A 24,948-nucleotide genomic window follows, 5' to 3' on the forward strand; every position below is an offset into this window, starting at 1 on the left:
TTAAAATAGCTTTTGTCCAGAGAAGACAGCACTGTTTCTGGATGCTGTTCACATCTGGCTTCTTCTTTGCATGATGGAACTTCAACCTGCATTTGTGGATTTCGGGGTGAATTGTTGCCCAGCACATTGCCCAGTAACATTTTTCTGAAAATGTTCCACGGTTTTAGAGCCAGTTTGACTCAGATTGGTGAACTTCTGTCCATCTTTCCATCTGAGGACTCTGCCTCTCTGAAATGCTCCTTTTATACACAGCCATGTTACTGACCTGTTGCCAATTAATATGATTAGGTATCAAATGCTCCTCCAGGTGTTTCTGATTTGTACCAGTTACTTTTCCAGCCTATTGTTGCTCCTGTCACAACTTTTTTCAGGCATGTTGCTGCCATCAGATTCACTACCAGCTCATACTTTCCATCAGGTGGTAAAATGTCTTATTTTCATCATCTGATATGTTGTTTATGATCTACTGGAATAACATATGAGTTGATGAGATGTGCAAGTCACTGTCTTCTGTTTTTATTTAAATTTTACACAGCGTAAATACATACTGTATGAGTTGCTTAGAGCCCCCATAAAAAAGTGCTACCTACCCAGGAATAAACACAAGATTAAACAATTTCAAAACTACACTCATACACACCATCCAGCCCTGCCTTTGGTAGAGTCCTTGCTGGCAGGCTTTGATCGATGAATGTGCTAATTGATAGTGCTAACTCCCCACAGTGATGTCCCTGTATTCTTTGGTAAGTCTGTAAATTCCTCTATGTGCAGAAGGAGTGACAAAGTCAGGCCAAGTTGCCCAGGGCTGAGCATTCAGATGGCTCCCTAAACTCCACCACAGCCTTAGTTAAACACAGAACCAGTCAACTGTAAAGTAGCATCAGACTAATCACACTTTTGGTATAAAATGCAGACTATCTTCTAAGTAAGACATTTTCAGGAGAAAAAAGTTTACTACAGATTCCAGCATGCCAATATAATGCCTCTGCCCATAAAGCAAGCACAAGCACAGAAGATTTACCTGGAGAGGAGAGCTGTGAGAGAGAAAATCAAATACCAACCACCCCTGCATCATCACTATGAAGCTCCACATGCATGCAACAAATACAGATGTTTAAAAGCTGCCCTGGAACATACAGTTAAACCCCCCACCCCCCACCCCCACCCACGCTCCCCAAACAGTAAGTATGTGGAGACAAAGATAGAAAGGCGGCACATCAGGGAAGGTGGAATACCATAACAACACGTAGAACATATTGTTACACTATTCCACCCACCTTAACTGTGAACCCTTGGGTGTAGCTACTCCGTAGCCTTTGGAGTCCAAGTTGCCTCCAACTTTCATCGTGTCGCAGGGCTTGCGCTGCTCTGTGTACTCATTCATAGTGGACTCCAGCAGGAAGGCGTATTTTCCTTTGGACTTGCGGACCCGCGCCACCCCCTCCGCCGTGGTTTTGGTGAAGACCGTGGGTTCGGCAGACTTCATGTATCCCCACATCTTCTCATAGACGGCAATCTTGGACCGCTGTGGGTGTTTTGAGGGGGTTGGAGGTTTAAAGGTAGGTGTGGGGTGAGAGAATGAGAAAACATCCACATGTACACAAAGTAGTAGTTCCACTCCTACTTCCTAATTTACCAAGTCTAGCAGGGTTTTTATGTGTATTCTGGCCTTAAAGGGTTTAGTTCATTTCAAGATTTTGTTTTCCTCAGCCCTGAACATAGTTTTTGTTTTATATGTTGTTGTATGTAATACATTCACCAGCCACTTCATCAGGTCCACCTTATGTACCGGGTCTGACCTCCTTTTTTCTCCAGAATGGCTTTAATGGCTTTAATGGCTAGTGTTTCTGCAGGTTTGTCGGCTGCATCCATGATGAGAATCTCCCGTTCCACCACATCCCAAAGCTGCTCTACTGGACTGAGATCTGGTGACTGTGGAGTCCAGTGAACTCATTGTCATGTTCTAGAAAGCAGCTGGAGATGATCTGAGCTTTGTGACATGGTGCATTATCCTGCTGGAAGTAGCATCAGAAGATGCTACACTGTGGTCATGAAGGGATGGACATGGTCAGCAACAATACTCAGGTAGGCTATGGTGGTTAAACCAGGCCATGTTGGTGCTAAGGGGACCAAAGTGGGCCAAGAAAATATCCCCCACACCATTACACCAGCAGCAACCTGAAGCATTGTTCCAAGGCAGGATGGATCCATGTTTTCATGATGTTTCCACCAAATTCTGACCATTTTCTGTAAATCCTAGAGTCATGTTCACCATGTCTACATGACTAAATGTATTGAGTTGCTGCCATGCAATTGGCCGATATTTGTGTTAATTAGAAGTGGAGCTAGTAAAGTGGCTGATGAGTGTATATGGTAGAGGTTCCCAAACCTCTTCTGTAGGGCCCCCTTTTCATCGATTACAACAACAAGCCCCCCCACCACTACCACGTGCACCCCAACATTTGCAATGACACATATGAAGAAATGTGCTGTAAAAGTCTTTAGTCTATTGGCTGCTACATTATTAATTATAGTTAATACCATACCAGTAGTGGAGGGAATTATCAGATCCTCAGCTTTAGCGTGAGTCTTGTTAGACCAAAAAATGACTTTATATGAGACCAGTTGAACATTTGACGAGACAGATGCTGTTTTAGTGAAACAATCTGCTATTCACCACCGTTGAGTTTATTTCTAAAGTAACCAGCATGCTTTTCATTGTGTTCAGGATGAGACGTCTCCTGGTGGAGTTGTAACTTGTTTAGCTTCACCATGATGTTGATATTTTCAGACATATGGTACACTGTGGTCTCTCTTCATTACCCACCATAGACCATTACCATTACTTGACCATTCTTCTTATCTCTTTTCTTTGGTTCCTTTTGAAATGTCTGTTGATGTTTTGTCACTGTTTGCCCATTAGTACTTTCACTAAATTGTTCATATTTCACAACTAGTGCAAAAAACACATGTTTTATTTAGCCTAGCCCCTGTTGGGCCCCCCCAATTTGGGAACCACTAATATATGGAATTTTTAGCTTAGATTTCCTTCTTTGTCCTGAGACACTTGCAGTGAAAATAACTACAAACACTGCATGAAAAGCTAAACTTCCTGTAGTAGTGAAGTGTCTTTTGTGGGGGGAAATAAAATGAACAGATTTGCCACTAACTTCTCCATCCAACTGTATGTCCATAATGTCACTGTCTTTCAGAGGAACTTGCATTTAATGCTGCACTGATTGATGCAAAGACATCTTTGATGCTCATTTTTTATTTCAAATCAAATTTATTTGTTGATCATAAGAAATGAGTGAAAACTAAATCTTGGCAAAACATCAGAAACCCCTCACAGCAAATCAAAGTAAAGAATTTCAGATTTTTAACAGACAGTTTGTGCATTATGGATGTCTGTACAGCAACAAACTGTACATCCATGGAGGATAAAACACAGCATGTGTATGGAATTTAAACTGCTGTGCCAAAGGAGAAAACATTCATTAAATGTGCCTTTGCATTAAATCTTGCAGCATATAACATCCACAGTCAGAAAAAAACACAAGACTTCATGCAGAGTGCCTGGGCCTGACAGATTAACTCAGGTAAGAGAATGACTATTGAGTAGAAAACAGTACATTTTTCATCAACTAAAAATATTTCTGAAGCAGTACATGAGTCTGAAATGATTGCTACCTACCCCTAGAAATAACATTTAAACACAATGTTTGCATTAAATGTGTCTCTATGACATCCTTGACAACAAAAAAAACTGCAGGGATCCCCTACCTCTCGTGAGACAGATCACTAACCCGGGTAAGGCCAACTCACCCTGAAGAACTCTTTGGTCGAGCCGGAGTCCAGAGTTCCATAGGCGATGTCCGTCTGCTTGGCCAGATCCTCTGCGCTCTCAATGGGGGAAACCATCCTCTCCACAGTAAGGAAAGCAGCCAGGTTAGCCGTGTAGGACGAGATGATGATGAGGGTGAAGAACCACCACACACCTCCCACAATTCGCCCTGATAACGATCTTGGAGATCAGGAAAGACGAGAAAAGAACGGGGGGGATTTAAAAAGAGGAGGGGATAAGGAGGATGGACAAGATTAAATTAAGAGGAAAGGAAAGGGGTTGATGATGGGACGTGCAAGAAAATGATAGTTGGAGTGTTTTAAGAGATAAAATTAGGATTCAAAAGAAAGGAGAATGAGATAAAGACAGAAAACAGTTAGTCAGTGAGATGAGATGACTGAGTGAAGCATGATGCTGGTCTTCTGCCACAAGGTGGAGCTCTGACAACACTCAATGTTGCCTGAGCTGTATTTACCTCTCATTAGAGCAGACCACCTCATAAAAATCCCCCACATGCTTGTGTTGACCAGCTTTGGTAAAGAAAAGGTGTGAGCTGCTCCTGTCCCTTCCTTCCCAACCCCCCCCTTCTTGTTTACTGGTAGGATGAAAAGCGCTGCAGGTCCTCCGGCCAGCAGATCAGCGGCACTGTTCTTTTCTTGTGTTTTTTTTTTTTTTTCTTCTTTTCGCTTGGGGGAGAGAGATAGCTCGCTGCTTAGGAGCAGCAGAAGGTCGTGAGGAGAATCTTAAACCATAAATGCTGCATTGAAGAGAACAAACAAGATCTCCCTTTGGTGCAAATCAAACAGCAGAGGATACAAACCCCTCAGGCCTCCATGTCAGATGGTTAGAGATGGGGAGGAGACGAGCATCTGCAACACTTACTGTTTCCTTGGCTGCTATTTCATCGCCTTATTGCAGGCTTGTCAAATTCTATTGTTCACAGTATACACACAGGACAGTTTACAAAAACATCCTTTGGTTTAGCTGAGTCCACATGCACTCTCCATGTCTGCCCTGTGGTCTGATGCTTAAACGTTTGAAAACACTCTGATTATCAGCAGAGCTGAAGAACTGTTCAGAGCAGACATTTAGGAGTACTTTAAAAGGATTTAATAAATCACAGACTTCTGGCTGAAGAACCAAAATAATCACAGAGGAAGCCTCAGTTTTCATGGCCAGTTGAGATGCAGGAGCCTGGAGCAGCTGAGGCAGCTCCTGGTAACAAAATGCTGCAGTGGAGGATGTCTCCAACACACACAGGGGGAACTTTGCCCATGAAATAGACTTATTGATGTATTAGCTCTGGATTTGAATACAAATGACTCTTTCTCTCGCCTCAACCCCATTTTCCTCCCTCACATTGAGAGTCTATTTCTGTGGCATTTGAGCAGAGCGAATTTAACTGTAAAATAGCGACAAAGAGGTGGAGGGTGTGCCGGAGAAGATGCATGGACGGGTTTCACCCTTTCTCATCTCCTGCCTCCTTTATTTCCTTTTCCTTCCCGCCAAAATCCTCTCATTCTCTGCATCTGACTGTCCCCATCCCTCTTTTTTATCTCCCTGCTTTATTTATACATAACCGGCAGTGGATTTTGGGAATGTAATAAAGGGACCAGAGGAGGCGAGTCTCTCTGCCATCCCTCCAACTCTCTGTGCTGTGTTAGCTGGCTGATACCCTTGACTTTGATCTACAGTGACACACTGCTGTGTCTTGATGGGCCTGCAGTAAACAGAGGCAGTGGGAGAAAGGGGGAGAAAAGCTCAGCTCAGGGAGTTTAGGTAATTTTCAGGCCCTGTCAGGGCTGTCAGTATTTTCTTCTTTTCCCCATTATCTTCTATTTCTGGATTATGCATAATTCATCAAAACTGCAACATTTGGCTCATTTTAAGCCACTTTTAATATTTTTTGGGATGGCATTAATTAAACCTCGTTGTTTACTTTGGTATATTTGTAAAATTTAGGCTCAAAACTTTGCCAGATCTTATGGACATCAAATACATATTCTATTAAAAACAGAGTGACACGTTTTTAATATTGTCTTACTTTCTAATGCAGTTTTCTGTGTAAGCAGTTTCATTTTGTTTTATTAATAAAGATGAATCTGAGCTTATCTTAATAGATTGGAGAGTGTATTAAGGGACTAAAGATCTATAACTAATGAACACCACAAAATTCTCTGCTGTGTTTTATTTAAACGGAATATGACATTATGATAAGACCAGAAGAACAAGACAAGAGAAAAAAAAGAAAAAGAAAAAGAAAAAAGTAACTGACTACCTTCTTTCTACCACTACCATTTAATTTTAATTACATATGCAGGACTGCTTCATGTATTCTGTGTAGTTTGTGCATGTTGTCAAAAAATAAATGCTACGCTTCACAAGCTGCAATATAACCAGTAACCAGTAGGGGTCAATGTAGAGACCAGTTTGACCAGATGTAAGGTCAGAGGGTCGAGATATAACCATCACTGATTTTCTTGAAACGATTATTGTCAAAGAAACAATCACAATTTTCCAATGATCACAATTATAAATGTGTAAAACCAAATGAACATTCCTTTTAGGTCTTTAAGTTTTAATTCAAACTCTCACAATTGCCATGTTAATGCAGAGATTATCTGTAGAATTAACACACGTTTTCTCTTTCACATTAACACAAAAACAACAAAGTTACTCATGTCATATTAAAAATCTGAATTTGGCATTTTATCAGCATGTAGATGCTTTGTTACAGCACTGAACTGAATCCACCAAAATAAAAAAATAAAAAATAAATAAAACACTTTATCCTCCTTGTTTATGAAGATTGTGGTAGTTTTTCAGCCTTACATTTAGAGGATGGATGCAGGACAACCCGTCTGACATATCACATAACTTCGCTTTCGTTCCGAAGGTCAGGTTGAGCTGATCTGCCGTCAACGTTCAGACATGATCTTTTATGGAAAATTACACTATTGAGGAATCTGTACAAGGAATTAATTGTGGTGTTTAACGCTACAATTAATTGTGAAATGAAACAATCATCACATCCCTGGTTGACAGCGATAAAAATGACTCAAAGTGTGGAAAACAGGACACAACATGGTTGGTTTAGGGTCCTTACACACCATCTACAATACCACTGCTGCAGGTTTTTTCCTTCTGGGATCTCAAAATGAACCAAACACTAGTCTGAATTTGCCCCCTAGTTGAATCCTCTGGTAATTAACATAGTAGATGAAGTATGTGAAGAGTTGTGGTCATGACAGACCCAGTGCCTCCACATGTGACAGTTAAAAAGTAAGTATAATCTTGGCCCTAAAAGCAGATGTTTACTGGTGCATGCTTTTGTGTTATTAAACTTGACTTGAGCTTTTAAATGTGTTCTTGTAGCAGCCTGATTTCATCCCATGAATTGTTAGCCTGTTTGGCCATCTTATATGTGGAGGTTCACTTACACACCATAAATAATGGATCTCTTTGTGTCACGTTAGGTGTTTGACAAGGTTTTAGATGTTAAACTGTAAGTGGCTTTGGTTTAGTAACTGAATACAAATTAAATTGGTCTAGAAGTGTCTCACTTAGTCTGGAGAGAAAGTTTAATAGTGTATAAGAGAGCTTTGTGTAAGGCTAGAATAGATTATTATTCATCATTGGTAGAGGAGAACAAAAAAAAAACACAAAAAACCCAGGTTTCTCTTCAGCTCTGTAGCCAAGCTGACTATGAGCCATAGTGCCGTTGAGCCATGTATTCCTTTAATGCTGATGTGATGACTTTGTGAATTTCTTCCTAAACAAAATGGTTTCCATTAGAGAGAAAATCCATGAAATCCTCTGAGGTTTGGATTGAACCAGGGAGAGAGACTCCAACAACCGATTACCTTCTTTTCAGAGGAACAATATTATGAAGTATAGTAACCTTAAGTATAGTAACTTTAACTCCATAAAGGCGTCAACAAATATATCAATTTGTGAAGGAGTTAAGTTGGAGAGGGAAGTAAGCAAAGATGACAGTTTTAAATTCCGGTAATCTTCCGTTAGGTCTCTACTGTAGTAAAATTTCTTCTCAGATGCATTAAAATCATTTAAAACAAATTAAAAGGTTACTAAAAAATGTCAGATAAAATAAAACAGGATTGTGAGGAAAAGTTATTAATTGATCACTTTTGATCTCATGGGTCAGAACAAAATCTGTGGTGTGGGAGAAACGGTGAGTGGCTTAATGAACATTTTGGGAGAAGCCAAAGAGTCCAAACACTGAGCTGAAGGCCAGGCAGACCACAGCAATAAGGACTGGTTCCTGTGATCCTGGCTGGGAGAGCCTTGGATCACTGAGAGAAAGACAGGGTTTTGGGCTAATGGAAAGATTTGAGTGGTATATTGTTGCCACTCCAACACCTCGGCCCAGAGTTCAAGGAATATGAATGTTTGAATAACCAGGTGCTGTTAATTCTTTAATGGCTACTTAATCAACCAAAAGACATTTACACTTAAGAGATCTTTTATTTCATAAGACACATTCAATGATCTTACTTTTTTGATTCAATAACTTGGCAATCTTAATTGTAATAAGGTTTTTATTGTTTATTTTTCCTTTGCAAGTTCTAAAGGTAGAACCCAGTCCCCATCTTTTCTAAAGACAAGGCTTGGGTTCCCGGTTCCAAAACAAGTCAAAATTGACAATAAAGGCAAAACCCTCAGAATTACAAGCTTCCTGAAGGCAGGAGTTTAAGGAAAAGAGGCGAATAAATCTCCCGGAACCTCGGCCAAGAGTTGGAGGGCGACCACTAATGAAGATGGACTTGTTACTCACAGTAAGAAACAAAAGAATTCTTTTTCTTTTTCAGTAGCTCAGACTGGCTGCAGTCGTTGTGTATAAGTTCTTGGTTGTCCTGGGCGGGACTCAGCACGGGATTTCTGGGAGTCTGTTATTGCGACTACAGCAGATTGGTTTGAATTGGACGGTGTCAAAGTGTCTTGAGATGACTTTGTTGTGAATTGGTGCTAAAGAAATAAAACTGAACTGAAGTGTATTTAGCAGTCTCAGTAAATATGAATCAAATAAGCTGTCAGAAAACCTCTAAAGCCTCATGAAAATTCCCCCAAAATGCCATGAAATAATGTTCTATTTTATACTTGTAGCTCTCTATATTAGCAGAACAGCAGAGGGATTTGCATTTTAAACCAGCACCAGATTCATTTCTGTGCAAAATGATAATAATAAAAAAAATGTTCTGGGAGAATTTGAGTGTAATGATATATGAGCTCAGTTTTCCCATGAGTGGAAGAAACAAGAGAGCTGATACGAGAAAGCATTTAAAAAAATAAACTGGAAACATAACAGAAATTGGCTCCAGTGTTGATTCTTCAGTCCATGGAGCATCAGGGTATAAAAAAATGACTCATTGTGGAAAAGAGGAACATTTTCAGCAATTAGTCAGTTTATTTCCCCAACTATGAGAAGATAAAATAATTTATAAATAATAAAACAGGCCAAACATGGCTGGTATATGTGTATAGGTAAGCAGTAAATTCATCCCAAAAGAATGACTTGTTCTATTTACACAGAGCATATAATATGTGACCATATGCTGGTTCAGCCTCACTGAGCTTTATAATTTAAATCTAATAGTCTCCAAATATGTCAAACAGAAGCAGCTGCTGTAGCAGAAAATCATCATGAATCTGTTTGAAGCTGCTAGAAAAGCTCATCTGTTTTAAAATATATCACAAAGAGCACACATCACAGCTTCAAAGCTTATTTAGAACAATCAGCATATAAAATATACGGCATATGTAATGATCTGGTCATGCAGTGTGAACTAATTTAATAGTTTATTTTTCTTGATATCTAAAGCCATAAAAACAGTGTGTCTTTTGAGACAATAAGACTGAGGAGCTTTGAGGAAAATGCAAGATAATAAGCGAGATGAAAGCAAAGCAATTCTCACATCAGGATTAAATTAATTGTGGTTCTTCTTTAGACTCGCTGACCAGTCGGTGAACCAGTCGACACACTTTGAAGCGTTTACTTACAATCCCAACTTCAGCTTTTATTTCCTGTGATGTACAAAAAAACAAGGAAATAAAAAGTGTCTGTCAGAGATGACCTGCTGCAGAGCAAGTGCGCATGTTTTCCACGGGAAACGGGAATATTTGTTGGCTTGAGAAGACGATGTTGGAAGAGAAAGGATGCGGAAACACAGGCGCGTCTTCGTCCTTGAGCGGAGCCTCAATAAATGAGAAGCTGCTGTCTGTTCCCAGGATGATAGCGCACTGTTTTGACTTATTCATGACAAGCTGTCAAACTTCACCTCTCCTTCATGTGCTGTCCTCGGCTGCTGCTCCGATAGAAAATCTGTGCATTTCTGTTCATTGGCTTGCTAAACCACAGGGTAGTAAGCAGTCGTCTAAACACAGACAACCTGCAGCAACCAGCAAAAAAGATGGATGGAAAATGTTCAATATTCCGAGGAGATCACAGTCTTTTACCAACAAGGATACATATTGCCAGTCTAGTACATCACTACCTACCTGGAGACAAGCCTCTAACTATGAAAGGATGATATTACACTGTATCCTGCAGGCTGTGTTGAACAGTTTTTAATAATTCCAACTCTCTGAGATAATTAGGCTATTTTTTTTCTTTTTTTACTGAACAGCAGATGTCAGTCCTACACAGCAGGACTGAAACGGAGCTGCCAGCTGTCTTACTGGCAGTAAAATCAGTCAGTCTCGTCTCTTTTTGTCTGGGAGTGGTTGCTGTCATTTTCAGAGCCTCAATGTGACATGCTACAGTCAGAAAACGAGTGTTTCTGTACAGAAAATGTGAGCGGCACCCTTCCTTGACCTTGGTGAAAATTTAGCACATGAGCTGTGATGCTAGGGCGTTATGTTCCCATCAATACTATGCCAAGCTGAAGCTGATAAATACCTGCCACTGAATGTCAGTAAGTGTTAAAGGGTTTTCTGACCTGGTGTAAAAAAAAAAAAAAAAAAAAAAAAGACTTTAGTGTCTCAAAATTTAAAACCCTTAAGGCTTTATCTTTTGGAAGCAGACAGAGAACATAATTATAAAAATCTAAGAATTTGAATTACTTAAAACAAAGACATTAAACATTCAAAATTGGAAATTAAAGCTCTTTGTAAGCTGCAATATCTGAGTAACCAGTAGGACAACGTAGGGACTAATTTGATCGGGTGAAAGGTTACAAGATCAACAGCAGTAAAAGTGATGGAAAATTAGGCATGATCTGCTTGTTTTAGGGGAGTTGCACACCATCTGCAATGCCGCTTACACCCAATAAATCCTGTATAAGGTTCTCAATTATGTCCCCCACCAGAATCCTCTGCTAACATAGTACACAAGTTTAATTATGCTCATGACGGAGCTGATTGTGTACATGAAAGCAAAGTTAAAAAGCAGGAATATTCTCAGCTATAGAGCTAATGCTAGCATTCAAAATAAGAGAGAAGCTACTGCTAATGGCCAAGTTAACAACACTAAAATTTTAGAATCAAGATCTTTATTGTCATTATGCAAGCACAATAAAAATTTGAAGTGTCTCTGCTTAGCACACATAAATAAATAAATAAATAAATAAATAAATAAATAAATAAATAAATAAATAAATACAAACAAACAAACTACATGAACTACGGGGGGCTACTGGGGAAGAAGCTGTCTCTGAGGCTATGTCCACATGGCACCAAAGCCAGTTCAGGTGTGAAAACGGTGTCAAAACTAGGAGAAAGGCTTCAACAGCCCCACAAAACCACTGTAGTACATACTACAAGGCTGTGGGGGGCGCTACGATGATTAAAAAGTAACACTTCAGAGCTAGAACAAGACATAGAGCATGTGCAGATAATGACGTATCTGCTCCGGCTGTTGATGGTACAGTAGTGCAATACTGTGTTGTAAAAGCAGTGCATTTTGGTGCTAAAGCTGTACACAAGCCAGGACTGTCTGGAGCAGCAACACAGCACAGTTGGTCACAGACGGCAATATTGTTATTGTGTTTGGCGTGCGTTAATCACGCTGACATATCCTCTAGTGGTGTGGTTACACTGTCCTCACAGTACCACATACAGTCAAGGTCTCAAACCTGTCCACCTTGGTACCTGGTTTCAGACATGATCGGTTTCGTGTGGATGAAAGGGTGGTTTGCTAAAGTACGTTTGTGGATTTACTGCAATTCGACATTGTGGGGATGGCCCCTGAGTCTGTTTGTGGTGGTTTTAATGTTCCTGTACAACTTTGCTGATGGAAGTGGTCCAAACAGTGCATTGCCTGGGTGAGTGGGATCGACTTTAATGCATCTGGCCCTCTTCTGTAGAACGGTTCTCCCTGTAGAGAAATTGCAGACTGCCCAGCCCGGCAGGGATGGCTTTCTTGATAAGTGGAGGATCTGCTTGAAGCACTTTATGATGACTGGGGTGAGAGCGATGGGGCAGTAATCTTTGAGGCAGGTAATGCTTGTTTTTCTGGGCACAGGCACAATAATGGTCTGCACATGATTTTAGCGTCTGACCTGACACCTTATCTGGACCCACAGGCTCGTTAATGTTGATCTTCCTCAGGGTGGAGGTGACTTGGTGCCTCTGCAGGGTAAGAGGCTGATGCTGCCTCTGGCTGTGGAGGGTGAGCAGTAGTTCTGCTGCTTGGAGTGTCAAAGCGTGCAAAGAAGCTGTTCAAGGTGTCAGGCAAAGCGGGGTCGTGGCCAGCCTGCTGGTCTCTGTGCTTGTACTCTGTGATGGTCTCGATGCCTTTCCACATGTTGTCATTGAAGTGCTCCTCAATGCACTGCTTGTACCTGAGTTTTGGCAACTGGATGCCCTTTTTCAATTCTATGCGGGCCCTGCTATAAGCCAGTTTGTCTCCTGATCTGTAGGCATCCCGGGCTTTTAGCAGGGACCCAACTGTGCTGTCCACTCATGGTTTCTGATTGGAGGAAACCAGGATTGTCTTTATGGGTAGGACAACATCAGTGCAGAAGTGAACACAGGACAGCACAGATGACATGTATTCCTCCAGATCAGTGTCCAATTTGAAAACTCCCCAGTCTGTGTGCTCAAAGCAGTCTTATAAGGCTGAGGAAGCCTCCTCAGTTCAAACCTGAAAGGTTCTGGTGGTGGGTTTGGACCTGCAGATCAGAGGTCTGTAGGCAGGGATCAACTGCAACTCCCCAAGTATGCAGCCCGCTCTGCTTGCCCTACTTTTGTTTATGCTCTCTCCTCTGTCTCCTGGGCCACAGATGGGGGTTGCTGAGGGCCTTTGTGGTCCGCTGCAGTTTGGGTGGAATAAAATCTGGCTTTGGCGATGCAGAAAAACCTAGTTTTCCCCCTGTTCCAGCAGGTCAGCCCTTCCGTACTGGATTAAGGCTTCTACTCTTAAAAATGTGTGTGAAAACACGAAGAGAATCATCAAAACAAACCAAGCCAAGAGCCTGGAGCCATCGCGTTTGCCTGTGCCGCCATCTTCCAGGTGAAAAATCCAGGTTTAGCAGTCATACATTCACTGAAAGCGCACGTCTCTTCTCAGCTACATGATCTAACTAAGACCTCTTAAGAGAACTAGGAAGAAGTGGCATCATCTTCTGAAGAGATTAAATCTGCAGGATTCCTGGACACCGAACATCTGATCGCTCTGTAAAATATCTTTAAATATTTTAAACAATGGAATAAAGAAAAAATAATTTTTTTACCTTAAGATAGGACGGTAATTCAATTATCTTTTATCAGCTAGCGACAACTTTACTTCTCAAATCTATAAAAAGAAAATATCTAAATAAAAGAAGACTACTTTCAAGGTTTAAATAAAGTCTTTTTAAGGCATTCTTTAAATGGCAAGCAGCAATGTTTGTTTTTGATAAAAAAACAACCTCATTAGCACTGGCTAGCAACATATCAAAGCCAAGGATACTAAATTGCTGCTTGAGTTTGAAGCTACAGGCCACAACTATATGTAGATGCAATGAGAGTCTCTGGCAAAGCCAATAATTTGCAAGAATAGCATCACAAATCAACCCAGTGAGAGGAAGGCTCTGCTCACATGAGTAATAAGCCAAGCAGCAGAACAGCAGTGTGTCAGCATGATAACATTAGCTAATTGGTATTGCCTTTATAGAATGGTGGGAATGTAGCAGATAGACTACTTCAAAGTCTCTTTTCTTTTCAAACACAGCTGTTTTGAGCCTCAATTTGCAACTCAAATGAAAAAGTATGCTTCATCTGTAGCCATCAGGAGATCTGCCATCAACATGTGCACAGCCTGAGCAAATCAGCACTAATCAGGTAGATCACAGAGTCAATGAGGACATGACTCAGCAGAACAGACAAAGATGATCCATCTGGCGGGAAGTGGCTAAAAACACCTGGAACAGCCATAAACAATTACACCTGCGCTGCGAGGCAGGTGTTTGCCTTGATGTTTGCATTGGCATTTGTGACTTGTGACATCCTGCAGTCAGAGGAGGAAATACCAGAATAAATTTACTTCTATTCATCTGGGATTTGTAGTCAATTAAAAGGACTGTGGTGTCACCGTTTCATTTAAGCTCCCTTCTTCTCCAGTTTCCACGGAGACATTGCCATTGGAGACCGGGATATTAATCACTGAATTAATTATTATGGGCCGCCTTGAGGGAGCAGAAGAGGGTATTAACCCTTATTAAGAGACAGACAGAACAAAAAAGAGAGGAAGGAGCTCTATGCTATTTAAAGCTCCACCGTTCCTGTTAATGTTGTCGTAAAATTAGTTAAAAAAAAAGGGTCTACGCAAAGAACGGGAGAATTACACATATCTGTTTAACATTTCTTTTTTATTCATGACAAACTCAAAATGATGGTGTTATTAGGGGTGACCAACGTTGGTCCTCGAGAGCCACAATCCTGCAGGTTTTCCATGCATCCCTGCACCGACACACCTGACTTAAACTAATGAGTCATTGTGCAGATCCTTATAGGCTTTTGGATCCATTTAATTTGACTCAGGTGTGTTGGTGCAGGGATGCATGCAAAACCGGCAGGATTGTGGCTCTTGAGGACCAACGTTGGCCACCTCTGATGTAGAGCATACCACATCACAAGTCAATTTGGCTATCTCCCAGGTCTTTTAGGCCAAGAATATACTTGCTTTAATTGGGGGAACACTAGAGAGCTAAGACCAAACAGTTGCTGAATGTATAGGGTGTAAATAAAACTATAAGCATGGTAACAATGGAGGAGGTCAGTATTTGGTTCATTTTGAGAACATCAAGGTCCAGTAAAAGTAGTCCAGTAAAATAGTTGGTCCACAACAAGTCTTTCATCCATAAAAACCTGTTTAGGTGACAATCACAGAATTTTAGGGGTTAACGTGAGAACTGTGGTAGTTTGAAGCCTCGCAAATGCATCCATAATGCATAATATAACGTTAGCTTAGCATTCTAGCCTTAGCAGGAATTTCAGGATGGTTGGCATGCAAATGATACTACAAATTTGTTTTCACCAATAATAGTTGCTCCATAGTCTAAAAAAATGTCTTGTTTTTAATATAAAATGTGTCCATGTGTCTGCTTTCTGTTTCTCCCAGGTGTTGACATTAGGTTGCATTTGTTTGTTAACAGTATGCACTGATTTTACCAAGTTGCAGCAGGATGTGAAATGTTGTCTACAGTCTACAGACATGTCTAAATAAAATAAAAATGAAATAAAAAAAAAAAAAATAAATAAAAATTCTTGATTTGTTAACTAACCGTATCATTGTGTTACAGGCGAATGACACAAAACACATCTGACAACTTTTTTATTTATTTTTTGCTGTTTATTTATGTTTTGACTGCCTGTTATTCATCTTTTTCATTCAGCAGGTGTTGCCCCTCTGCCAGGCTAGTAAATAAAGCAGCTGCACCATAAAAATGCAGAATATTTTTTATACAAGGATTAAACAAAATAAACTTAGTTACAACATTGTTTTCTTGCACTTTCCTAAACTAAAACGATGCCTTATGCTCTCTGCTGAAAATAACCATATCACTTTAATTCAATGACGGAGGTGTGAATAAATTTTGTGTCTGTTCTCATGCGTTCATTTCTGTTTAAAAAAAACAAACAAACAAACAAACAAACAAACAAAAAAAACTAAACTAAAAAGGGATCAGTTTTTGAAATCTGTTGAGGAAGTTGTTCAGAAATGAAGTGTCCTTGTAATGCAAAATATTGACAGTGATTAAGCAAAACCAAACACGGTGATGAGGGGCTTGTGTATGAGACTTAACTGGAAAATGAGCAAGTTTAGGAAATGTTCTTACATTGTTTCTTCTAACACCTGGCTTGCAGAGGTATCTGACAAAAACTGACACAATCACCATGAATTTGTCCCAAATTAACCTCACCAAAGCTTGCTTCTTAAATGCTATCCTAAATTTCCTCAAGCTAGGAAATGCTTGAGATGAAGTGTCCAGCTCATGGACCTCTGAAGTGATCTGTCTGTGGCAGATGCTTTAGGTGACACTTAAAGAATTTCAGGCGCTATGTTGAATGCAGACTAAGTTTCCACCACCCAGCAAGCGTCTTACTGTAATACATGAGTGAGCACTGGAGCCCAAGTTTGTCCCTTTCACCCTTGCCCTTGTCACGTCCTCGGTGCCATCTAATCTTCCCTGTGTGAAGGGATTTGCATGCTGCCCTGTCAGGCTAAACTGGAGTGGAAGCCCTCCTGGGCTTGTGGGGCTCTGTGCTGATGGATTGGGAGAGGCCCATGGGATTAGCAGTGACAGGTGGAAAGCAGCGGGGACCACAGCCAGAGACAGAGAGTGGTTGAAATGTAGACTTTCCATTCTAGTGCTGACATTGTTGTGCAGCTTTAAAGCCCTTATCTGCAGAACACAGGCAGAGATGTGGTGGGCAGCGGTGGTTATGATGGTGAAGAGGGGGGTGGTCTGCACACACGTGAACAAATCAGGTGTACTCCTTGGATAAGTGTGCTTAATCACAGTCACAGGCCCACTATTATCTCCTATAGGTTGCTTACGTGAGACTGGGCTATAATTTGGAAGGCCCTTTAATGTACCTCAGGATCCGCCATCTTGTGTGTTTCTCTGCTCTCCTCTGGTGTGGGTGAGGCTGAAAGATACAGGCTGGTTTGGTTGTCCTTTCATCTCCTAATATCTTACCAGCTCTATTACAGAACAAGATTTATAACAGCTTAAAACAGATAAGAGAAATATTATATGACAGACTGGAAATAACTATAGGCGTCATTCTGGCAGTAGCTTAAAATAACCCAAGCAAACCAGCTGCAGGAACTTTAAGCTTGACAAAGCCATTCAAACTGCTGAGAAAGGCTTTGCAGAAAATGAGAAACCACCGAAAATGACTGGCTTTACCAAGCTACAGGCTTCATCATGTCTGAACACAGAGAGTATGAGGACAGACAAGAAGCCTGATCTTTCACCACAGAGACTCAAATCAAACAATAAGCAGCACAAGTGCCAATTCTCCACCCCTCCAGTCCATACCGCGTTTACTGGAAACTGATCTGCTGGTCTGATACCTCAGATAGACATTTTGAGTTAAGAAATTTTGGCAAAGGGAGGAGAAGTCACAGACACGTAGCAGAAGACGCAAGTTTCAGACAAACACAATGTATCTTGAGCTGGAACAAACAAACAGAGGCACAACTGAAGCTGAAGCACATCAAGACTAACTCCCAAACAAGTAGACAACACAGTCAGAGAGTGAGGAACAAAACTGCTGAAGATCAGGAGAGTGAGAAAAAGTCAATACAAGCAGACTCAACCACACATATGCACAAACAGTATGACACCACATTTCTTACTTAGTACTTCTATATTCTGTTCATGCAAATACTGGTAACACGAAGAAGCTACAGTGGTAAGATGAAGTATGATGTGTTTAAAAATCCCAGTTTAAAGGAACAGTTCAGCATTTTTGGAAACTTATCTGGAGATAAGCAATCTGCCTAATGTCTCTGGGCTCAATTTAGAGTTTGTTTTAGCATAAACACTGAGAAGAGAAGGAAATTATTATTCGATAGACGGAAGCTCTCTAATTATATTTATATTTTTTTATGTAACTATAATTTTGATCTAGACTTCAGTTTCTTTCAGTTTTCACAAGACACAGAGAGCTAAAGTCATGACATCCACTTCCTGCTAATCTCTGGTTCACTAGTTATTACAAGTTACAGTAATTCAGTTTCATAGTAGTGATGGTACTGTCTCTTTAGATGCAGCCAGAAGAAGAGACATTGTAGAGAAAAGTTGAGCCGTTAAGGCTATGGCTACATCAACAGGGAAAAATAAACTCTGTCCACAAGAAAACGCAGACTGGATCGAAACACCATCAGGAACATTTTTCTTGTTGCTTTGTTTTCAGCACTGGAGAATATGTTGGGAAATGTAAATTTCCAGTTAACTGGCCCATCTCTCCAGTTCTGATGCATCCAGAGATTAAAACCTGCAGTGGTGACATACCATTCAGTCATTATCCACCCGAGTTATTGCTATGTTTTGATGTTTTATATTTCACTGCATGATGACGTCATACATAATTAGTTATAAAACAATGTGCCCACTACTGCTGGACGGTATACCAGGTAATACCGGGAAGCAGTTTTAATTTTTTTTTAAATAAATTTGTCTTATACTACAAACATTTAAACAGTCTGAACAACAGTGAAAATGTGGCACAGTGAAACTGTTTGAGGGGGGACCTTTTTCACTGCTGCACCACTAAACCTGCAGCACAGCAGCTGTTAGTGGAGCTGTTCAGTGGTAAAAAAGGACGGAGAAAGTTCAGAAAGTGAAGCTGAAGCAAACAAAGTTGACGTATCTGTTGTCTGGAAATACTTTGGCTTAAAAGGTTGGACATGGACCAAACAACTGTTTACTGAAAATGATGTCCAGATAAAGTTGTTGCTGGAGGAAATTCTACTGTACCACCTTAGCTAGAAATGTGCTTTGGAGAACCAAGAATGTCTGAAACTAACAACATGACCCTCCACATCCTCAAGTAACAGGTCAGGTAAATGGTCAGGTGAACGCCTGTAATACATACTTATCACATCATTTCCATGAGGACTCGGTAGCGGAAAAGGAGGCAGGTGATGTCTCGCAGTGTCAGAACACAAGACATGCCAGAGGTAGCAAAACATGTGGCTGGATATCTCAGTCAGTAGAGCATATGTCTGCCATGCTGGAAGGTAGAAGTTTGATTCCCACAGGGGTGAAGCGCTTTGGAGAAAAGCATCTGCTAAATGACAGTACTGATGCCGGCAATTTAGTCATTTGTTTTAATTTATAAAATAAATATGGACAGATACATCTGAGATTGGTAGCAGTTTATTTAGTGTTTAACAATATTTCTTTCTAGTTGCTGGGTGCTCCAGGTGGGTGGGTGGTGCAGAGGGACACAATCACTGCTGTTAACCAGGTGGACAAGGAGTTGGGGGATATAAAGACTGTCTGGACAGAAATTGGGACAACAATAATAAAGCATTGTATAAGAGTAATAAATAAAATGAAATCCATCTCTTGTGTGTTTCATTAGCATTGCATCACTTCTAGACCTCCAGCCTCCAGTCTGCATCCCGCTCTGCACAAATGAAGGACCAAAGCTACTTTTCACACTGGCTGCTACATACTGGAAGCAGACTGTCACCTTATTTAGCTGGATGTATTTTATAACATGTAAGTTTTGTTTCAGAATGACAGAACATATTTTAGTAGTTGAGGTTCTTATTAATATCATTTCCCTTTTTCCTGAAATTCCTTTTGTTTTTCCCCCGAGCGTGCACTCTTAGGAAAATTAATATGGAATGTGTGTCTTTATTTATTTCTACAAAACAGCTGTAATATCTAACATGTAGTGTGAAAGGTAATAGCGGATTGTGCACAAATGTCTCACATTTCACATCATTTCCTTGATTTTATTCTGTACCGGTGGTGTCGCCATTCCGTTCCTCTAGGTTATATGTGTACACCTGGGTCAGAGTGGCCGTGAAGGTAGGAACATTCTCCCACCAAGTTTGGTTTTTATAAATCCCAAAAGTTGACTACATTTGGCATGCGCTGATTTTTGTACCTATACCAGCTTTATAAATAAGGCCCCTGGTTCTGGTAAGTTCTGTAGAGAAAGAAGGATTCGGGTAAATACTCCAAACACTGTGGACATTATAATTTACTGCAGTAATTCTTCTCTCAATCAGTGGAAAATGTGATCAGCACCCAGGAAATAAAACATCCAATACCCAAAATCACTATACTGTTGAACAATATGGTGATAAATAATTTTTTACTCCGTTTTCACCAGTGCATACATCGCACACTGTTGACTTGCTTTTAAGCAAAGAGGAGGTGTGATTGGGAATAGCATTAAAGAAAACAGGAAACAATTCCTCTGTTTTCTACTAAAGTCTGATTCCTGTTTGGGTAGAGGTTGGTGTTAAAAACGTGTCTAGATTTAGTTATTATAAAAAACATGTTCAGGGTTAAGAAAAAGAAAAATCCCCTTGCATTACTGCAGTATATAAATAAGCATTGTTAGCACACCTAGCATGACATAATGATTACACACATCTTAACTCTGTTTCTTCCATTCAATGAAACTTACTGGGCTGCTCTCATACTCAGCAGCTTTCCTTGTGAAGTTTAGCATGCTAAAATGCTAAACAGAAACCTTTAGGATAAACTACAATGTAAGAAATGATATAAAAATGCAAATTAAAAAGGTTCTGTTGCATCTTGAATGTTAAAATATTGTCATGATTCTTGGTTTCTGTTTTGGCTTCTTGTGTTTGGCTTTTGTTATGTTTTTGGTTTGATCTTGGTTTCTTGTATTTAGGGTCTTGTTCTGTGTTTTTTGGTTTCTACTCATTAGTTCACCTGGCCCGTTTTGTTCATTCACCTCATCTATGTCTCATTAGTTCCTCAGTGTATTTAAGCCACTGGTTTCAGTTCCTCCCTTGCCAGTTCAAGTGTCAAAAGTATGGCCCTGGGGCCAAAACTGGCCAACCAGAGGGTCCAATCTCATCCACAGGATGAAAAATAATAAGAAACCTTTATTAGTCCCTCAGTGGGGAAATTGCTTTGTTGCAGCAGTACAGGTGCAGTAAGCAGAAGCATGCGTGTGATATAGAAAAAGAACACACACACAAATAAGTAATAATATATACAGTACATGGTCTGACAGGGTGAGTATATACAGTATATAAATATGTACATATACATGTATATAAATATACATGACAGTTTCCATGTGTTCATTGTAAAGTGTGACAGCAGCAGGGAGGAAAGACCTCCGGTATCTCTCCTTCACACATCGAGGATGGATCAGTTTGTCACTGAAGCTGCTCTCCAGAGCAGACAGGGTGTCCTGCAGGGGGTGGGACTCATGGTCCGCATGGAGGCCAGTTCTGCCAGGAAGCTTTTGTGACCTACCTCCTGAGTCCAGACAACAGCCCAGGACAGAGCTGGACTTCTTGATGACTTTGTCCAGTTTCTCCCTCTTCCTCTCTGTGATGCTGACCACACAGTACAGGATAGATGATGCCACCACAGAGTCTTAGAAGGTCTTTAGGAGCGCCCCCTTCACTCCAAAAGACTGCAGTCTTCTCAGAAGATAGATCTGCTCTGACCCTTCCTGTACAGTGCATCCATGTTGTGAGTCCAGGCCAGTTTATTGTTTAGGTGAACACTCAGGTGCTTATAAGAGTCCACTCTCTCAATGTCTGTTCCCTGGACGGTCCCTGGTGAGGGGACAGCAGACCGGTGTCTGCAAAAATTCACCACCATCTTCTTGGTTTTCCCTGCATTAAACAGGAGGTGGTTTTGCTGACACCGGTCCAGAAAGTTCTGCGTCAGTCCTTTGTAGTCCATGTCATTGTCCTCAGTGATCATTCCGATAATCGCAGAGTCATCTTAGAACTTCTGCAGAACGCAGCTGTCCATGTTGTGTCTGAAGTCTGCAGTGTAGAGGGTAAAGAGAAACGGGACCAAAACCGTCCCCTAGGGGACACCTATGCTGCAGGACAGCATGTCGGACACACAGTCCGGGGTTCTCTCAAACTGGGACTGGTTTGTGATGATGCCATCTGGTCCAGGAGCTTTTTTTGTCCTGATCCTCCTCAGCTCCTTTCTCGCCTGGGCTGCTGTAAAGGAGAGGGGTGGGGGGTGTTTGAGTCCAAGGAGATGTGGAGTGCTTTGGTGGCAAAATGAATCAGAGGTGTCAAGGTGTTTGAACGCAGCCCCATGGGGGGAGGAATGGGTGCTTGCCATAAACTATATATAAAAAATGGATGGAGCGTCTGTGACATCATCTGTCGATTTCTGAAGAGCTGAATTGAAGATCATTGGGCGGTTCCCACTGTCGCCATCTTGGCAGCGTCCCGCGTGTCGGGATTCCTGGAAAATCCAAAAATGGGCAAAGAGGTGGAGCTGAGAGGGGGGCTGTGAAGGTGGGGGTGGATTATTGACACCCATCAAACTCCGAGCTTCCTGTAGCTAAGAGCTAACGGAGCTAACCCCGAGCAACGGTAGCTAACCAGCTAACAGAGGTAGGCAAGCTAAAGCTAAGGTGCTCTGTTAGCTGGCTAAAAACTGCGGTTGTGCTGCACTCTCCCTTCTTTCCACGGAAATGGGATACCTGTCAATCAAAAGGACACACCCATAATTATGCTGAATTTCAAGATTAAATTACATCCAAACGGATGAGTAAGAAAAAAATTCACTCCTTTCACACTTGTCATGAAGGTAAACTTGACCTATAAATCCTAAAAAGTTTTTTTTTACCAGGCTTTAAACATGTTTATTTCTGCTGTCTTTTTAACATGGGAGTCTTTGGGGATTGACTCTGTCTCCGCTCCTTCTGTACAGTCCTCAGCTCCTCCTTGTTCCCTGATCTGAAAGCTCTCTTTTTCTCCTTCAGGAGAGCTTTAATATCAGGGTAATCCACGGCTTGCTGTTAGTGAAGCAACACACTGCCCTGGAGGGAACAGTGTTATCAAAACAGAAGTTTATGCATTCTGTGATGCAGACTGTGGTGGCATTAATGTCCTCGCCTTGTGGGTTGCAGAGCTCCGTCCACACAGTGGTGTTGAAGCAGTCCCTAAGAGCCTCCTTGCTCTCAGCTGTCCACCTCCAAACTGTACCACAGCCTGTCTGTGTACAACAGGTTTATAAACAGGCTGGAGGTGTATAATATGGTGATCAGCTCTCCCTAGAGGAGGGAGGGGCGGTGAAGAATATGCCTCCTTGGTGTCGGCATAGTCCAGTATTTTATCGTCTCTGCTGGGACAGGTGACGTACTGTGTGTATGTTGGCAGAAGAGATGATGGAGAGGCATGATTTAAGTCCCCAGTGATGAGGAAGAGGGCCTGTGGGTGCTGTGTCTGCAGCCTGCTGATGACCGTGAGCAGGGTGTCAGAGGTTATGTCCACATTAGCAGAAAGGGGTATGTACACTACTATCACAGTTATGTGTGAACTGCAGTATCAGATAATATGGCCTCATGCTATCTGCCAACAGTTCAATGTCTCTGCTGCACAGTTGCTCTTTAACTGCAGTTACACCACCTCACATTTACAAACACAGCTAGTTCCCCTCCTTTCGTCTTACCGCTGTTCTCTGTTCTGTTCGCCTGCAGCAGGTGAAAGTTGTCCAGTAAAACCATAGAATCAGGAATAAGCGGTGTTAGCCAGGTCTCCGTAAACAGGACGCTACTCTCTCTGTACTCCTGCTGATGTCTAGTGAGCATTGCCAGCTCGTCCATCTTGTTGGCAAGTGATCTTACGTTTCCAATGATGATGGTGGGGAGAACAGGTCCGAAGCACCTCTTCTTTTCCCAAACTTTTCTCCTGGCACAGTGCCCATGGCGAGTCTTCCGTAGCACCTCTGCTGGGATTCCATGTCTGTCCCTGGGGAACACTACTGCACTGTTCAGTGTGACCAGCTCTTCCCTGCTGTTTACAGGAGGGGTGCGTGTGTGCCACAGTATGGCTGCACAACGGTTTTGTTCCAACCTCCGTGGCCCAGCAAATTTTACAGGGAGCGTGTCACGTATGGAGCTAAATCATAGGAGAATTAGAGAATCTTGTGATTCTCCACTTCCAGGATAAACGTCTTGTCATCAAACAGAGACCCCCTGACCAGTTAAACAAATAATGTTTTCATGGTTCAGCAGTGCAAATCTGCATGGCTTTTGTACTGCTCCCGTGTCTGATTTCCTGTCTGCCCCTATCTGACCTGAAATTGACGCATTCTTGGTGTGTGAAGTGTCAGAAATAGACTCGGCATGTAAATTTAGCAGAGCACCACGACAATGTGCTTCTGGGACGCTTCTGATATGCACTGTGGTGCACCCGGTGGAAACCACACCATTGACTGAAGATGGATTTATGCACGTGTGGCTCAGCGTAGCTCCGCAGAAGCTCGATGTGCACCTCTTCCAGACCTGACGTGCACCCCTGCTACGCAGACGGTAACAAGGAGGTATTCCCTTGTGACTGGTCAGCTTGGGATCTTGTGTTGCCGGATATCTGGATCTTCTCACTGAATCTGTGTGGTAACCACCATTTTTAAAAACATTAACCAGTGGATCAAGTTGATGAGAGGCAGATTGAATTATTTCTTCATTTTCTTCCACAAGCTAATAAAGACACTGAACCATACTGGACGCAATTGTTGTTTTAAACAGAAAATAGCCACTGAACTAGTAAACCATCAAAAGAACTCCGACCTGGTGAGATTACCAGATGATACCACCACTGCTGCCACCTTCAGTTTAGGAGGAGAAACTGCAACACAACACCAAAACGACACATATCCCCTACGCTTGAGTGCGAGAGCACACTCTCCAGCGTCAGCTATGCCATAGCCGACCGCATGCAGACGCCACTCGAGCATAAATCCGCCTTAAAACGGCCGCGGATAGCACACACACCCGGTATAAAGGAGAGGTAACGCACATTGTTAAATTGGATGTTTAAATGTCATTACTGTGAAAATGAAATTATCTGCAACATTTACTGCAATTCCCCATTTTTCCACTGTGTTGCATTTTTTATGTTTAGATATAAAACATTCCAGGGCAGGGGGATAACTTGTTCTATCTTTTCTACT

General features: G+C 41.5%; 1 protein-coding gene across 5 annotated transcripts in view; it reads right to left on the reverse strand.

Annotated features, from left to right (window-relative positions):
- gria4b (glutamate receptor, ionotropic, AMPA 4b) overlaps positions 1 to 24,948 on the reverse strand; it is a 195,972-nt gene that overhangs the window by 18,712 nt on the left and 152,312 nt on the right. For all 5 annotated transcript variants that reach the window (XR_006012889.1, XR_006012888.1, XR_006012890.1 and 2 more), the window contains 2 exons: positions 3,826 to 4,024; positions 1,278 to 1,525 (listed from right to left, as the gene is read on the reverse strand). Coding sequence is in view for 2 of the 5 variants with exons in the window: in XM_042007758.1 (XP_041863692.1) it covers positions 1,278 to 1,525; positions 3,826 to 4,024 (447 nt within the window). In the remaining 3 variants the exon portion in view is untranslated. The remainder of the gene's footprint in view (positions 1 to 1,277; positions 1,526 to 3,825; positions 4,025 to 24,948) is intronic.

This window comes from Melanotaenia boesemani, chromosome 15 (genome assembly GCF_017639745.1).
Source record: "Melanotaenia boesemani isolate fMelBoe1 chromosome 15, fMelBoe1.pri, whole genome shotgun sequence".
NCBI classification, from domain to species: Eukaryota; Metazoa; Chordata; class Actinopteri; order Atheriniformes; family Melanotaeniidae; genus Melanotaenia; species Melanotaenia boesemani.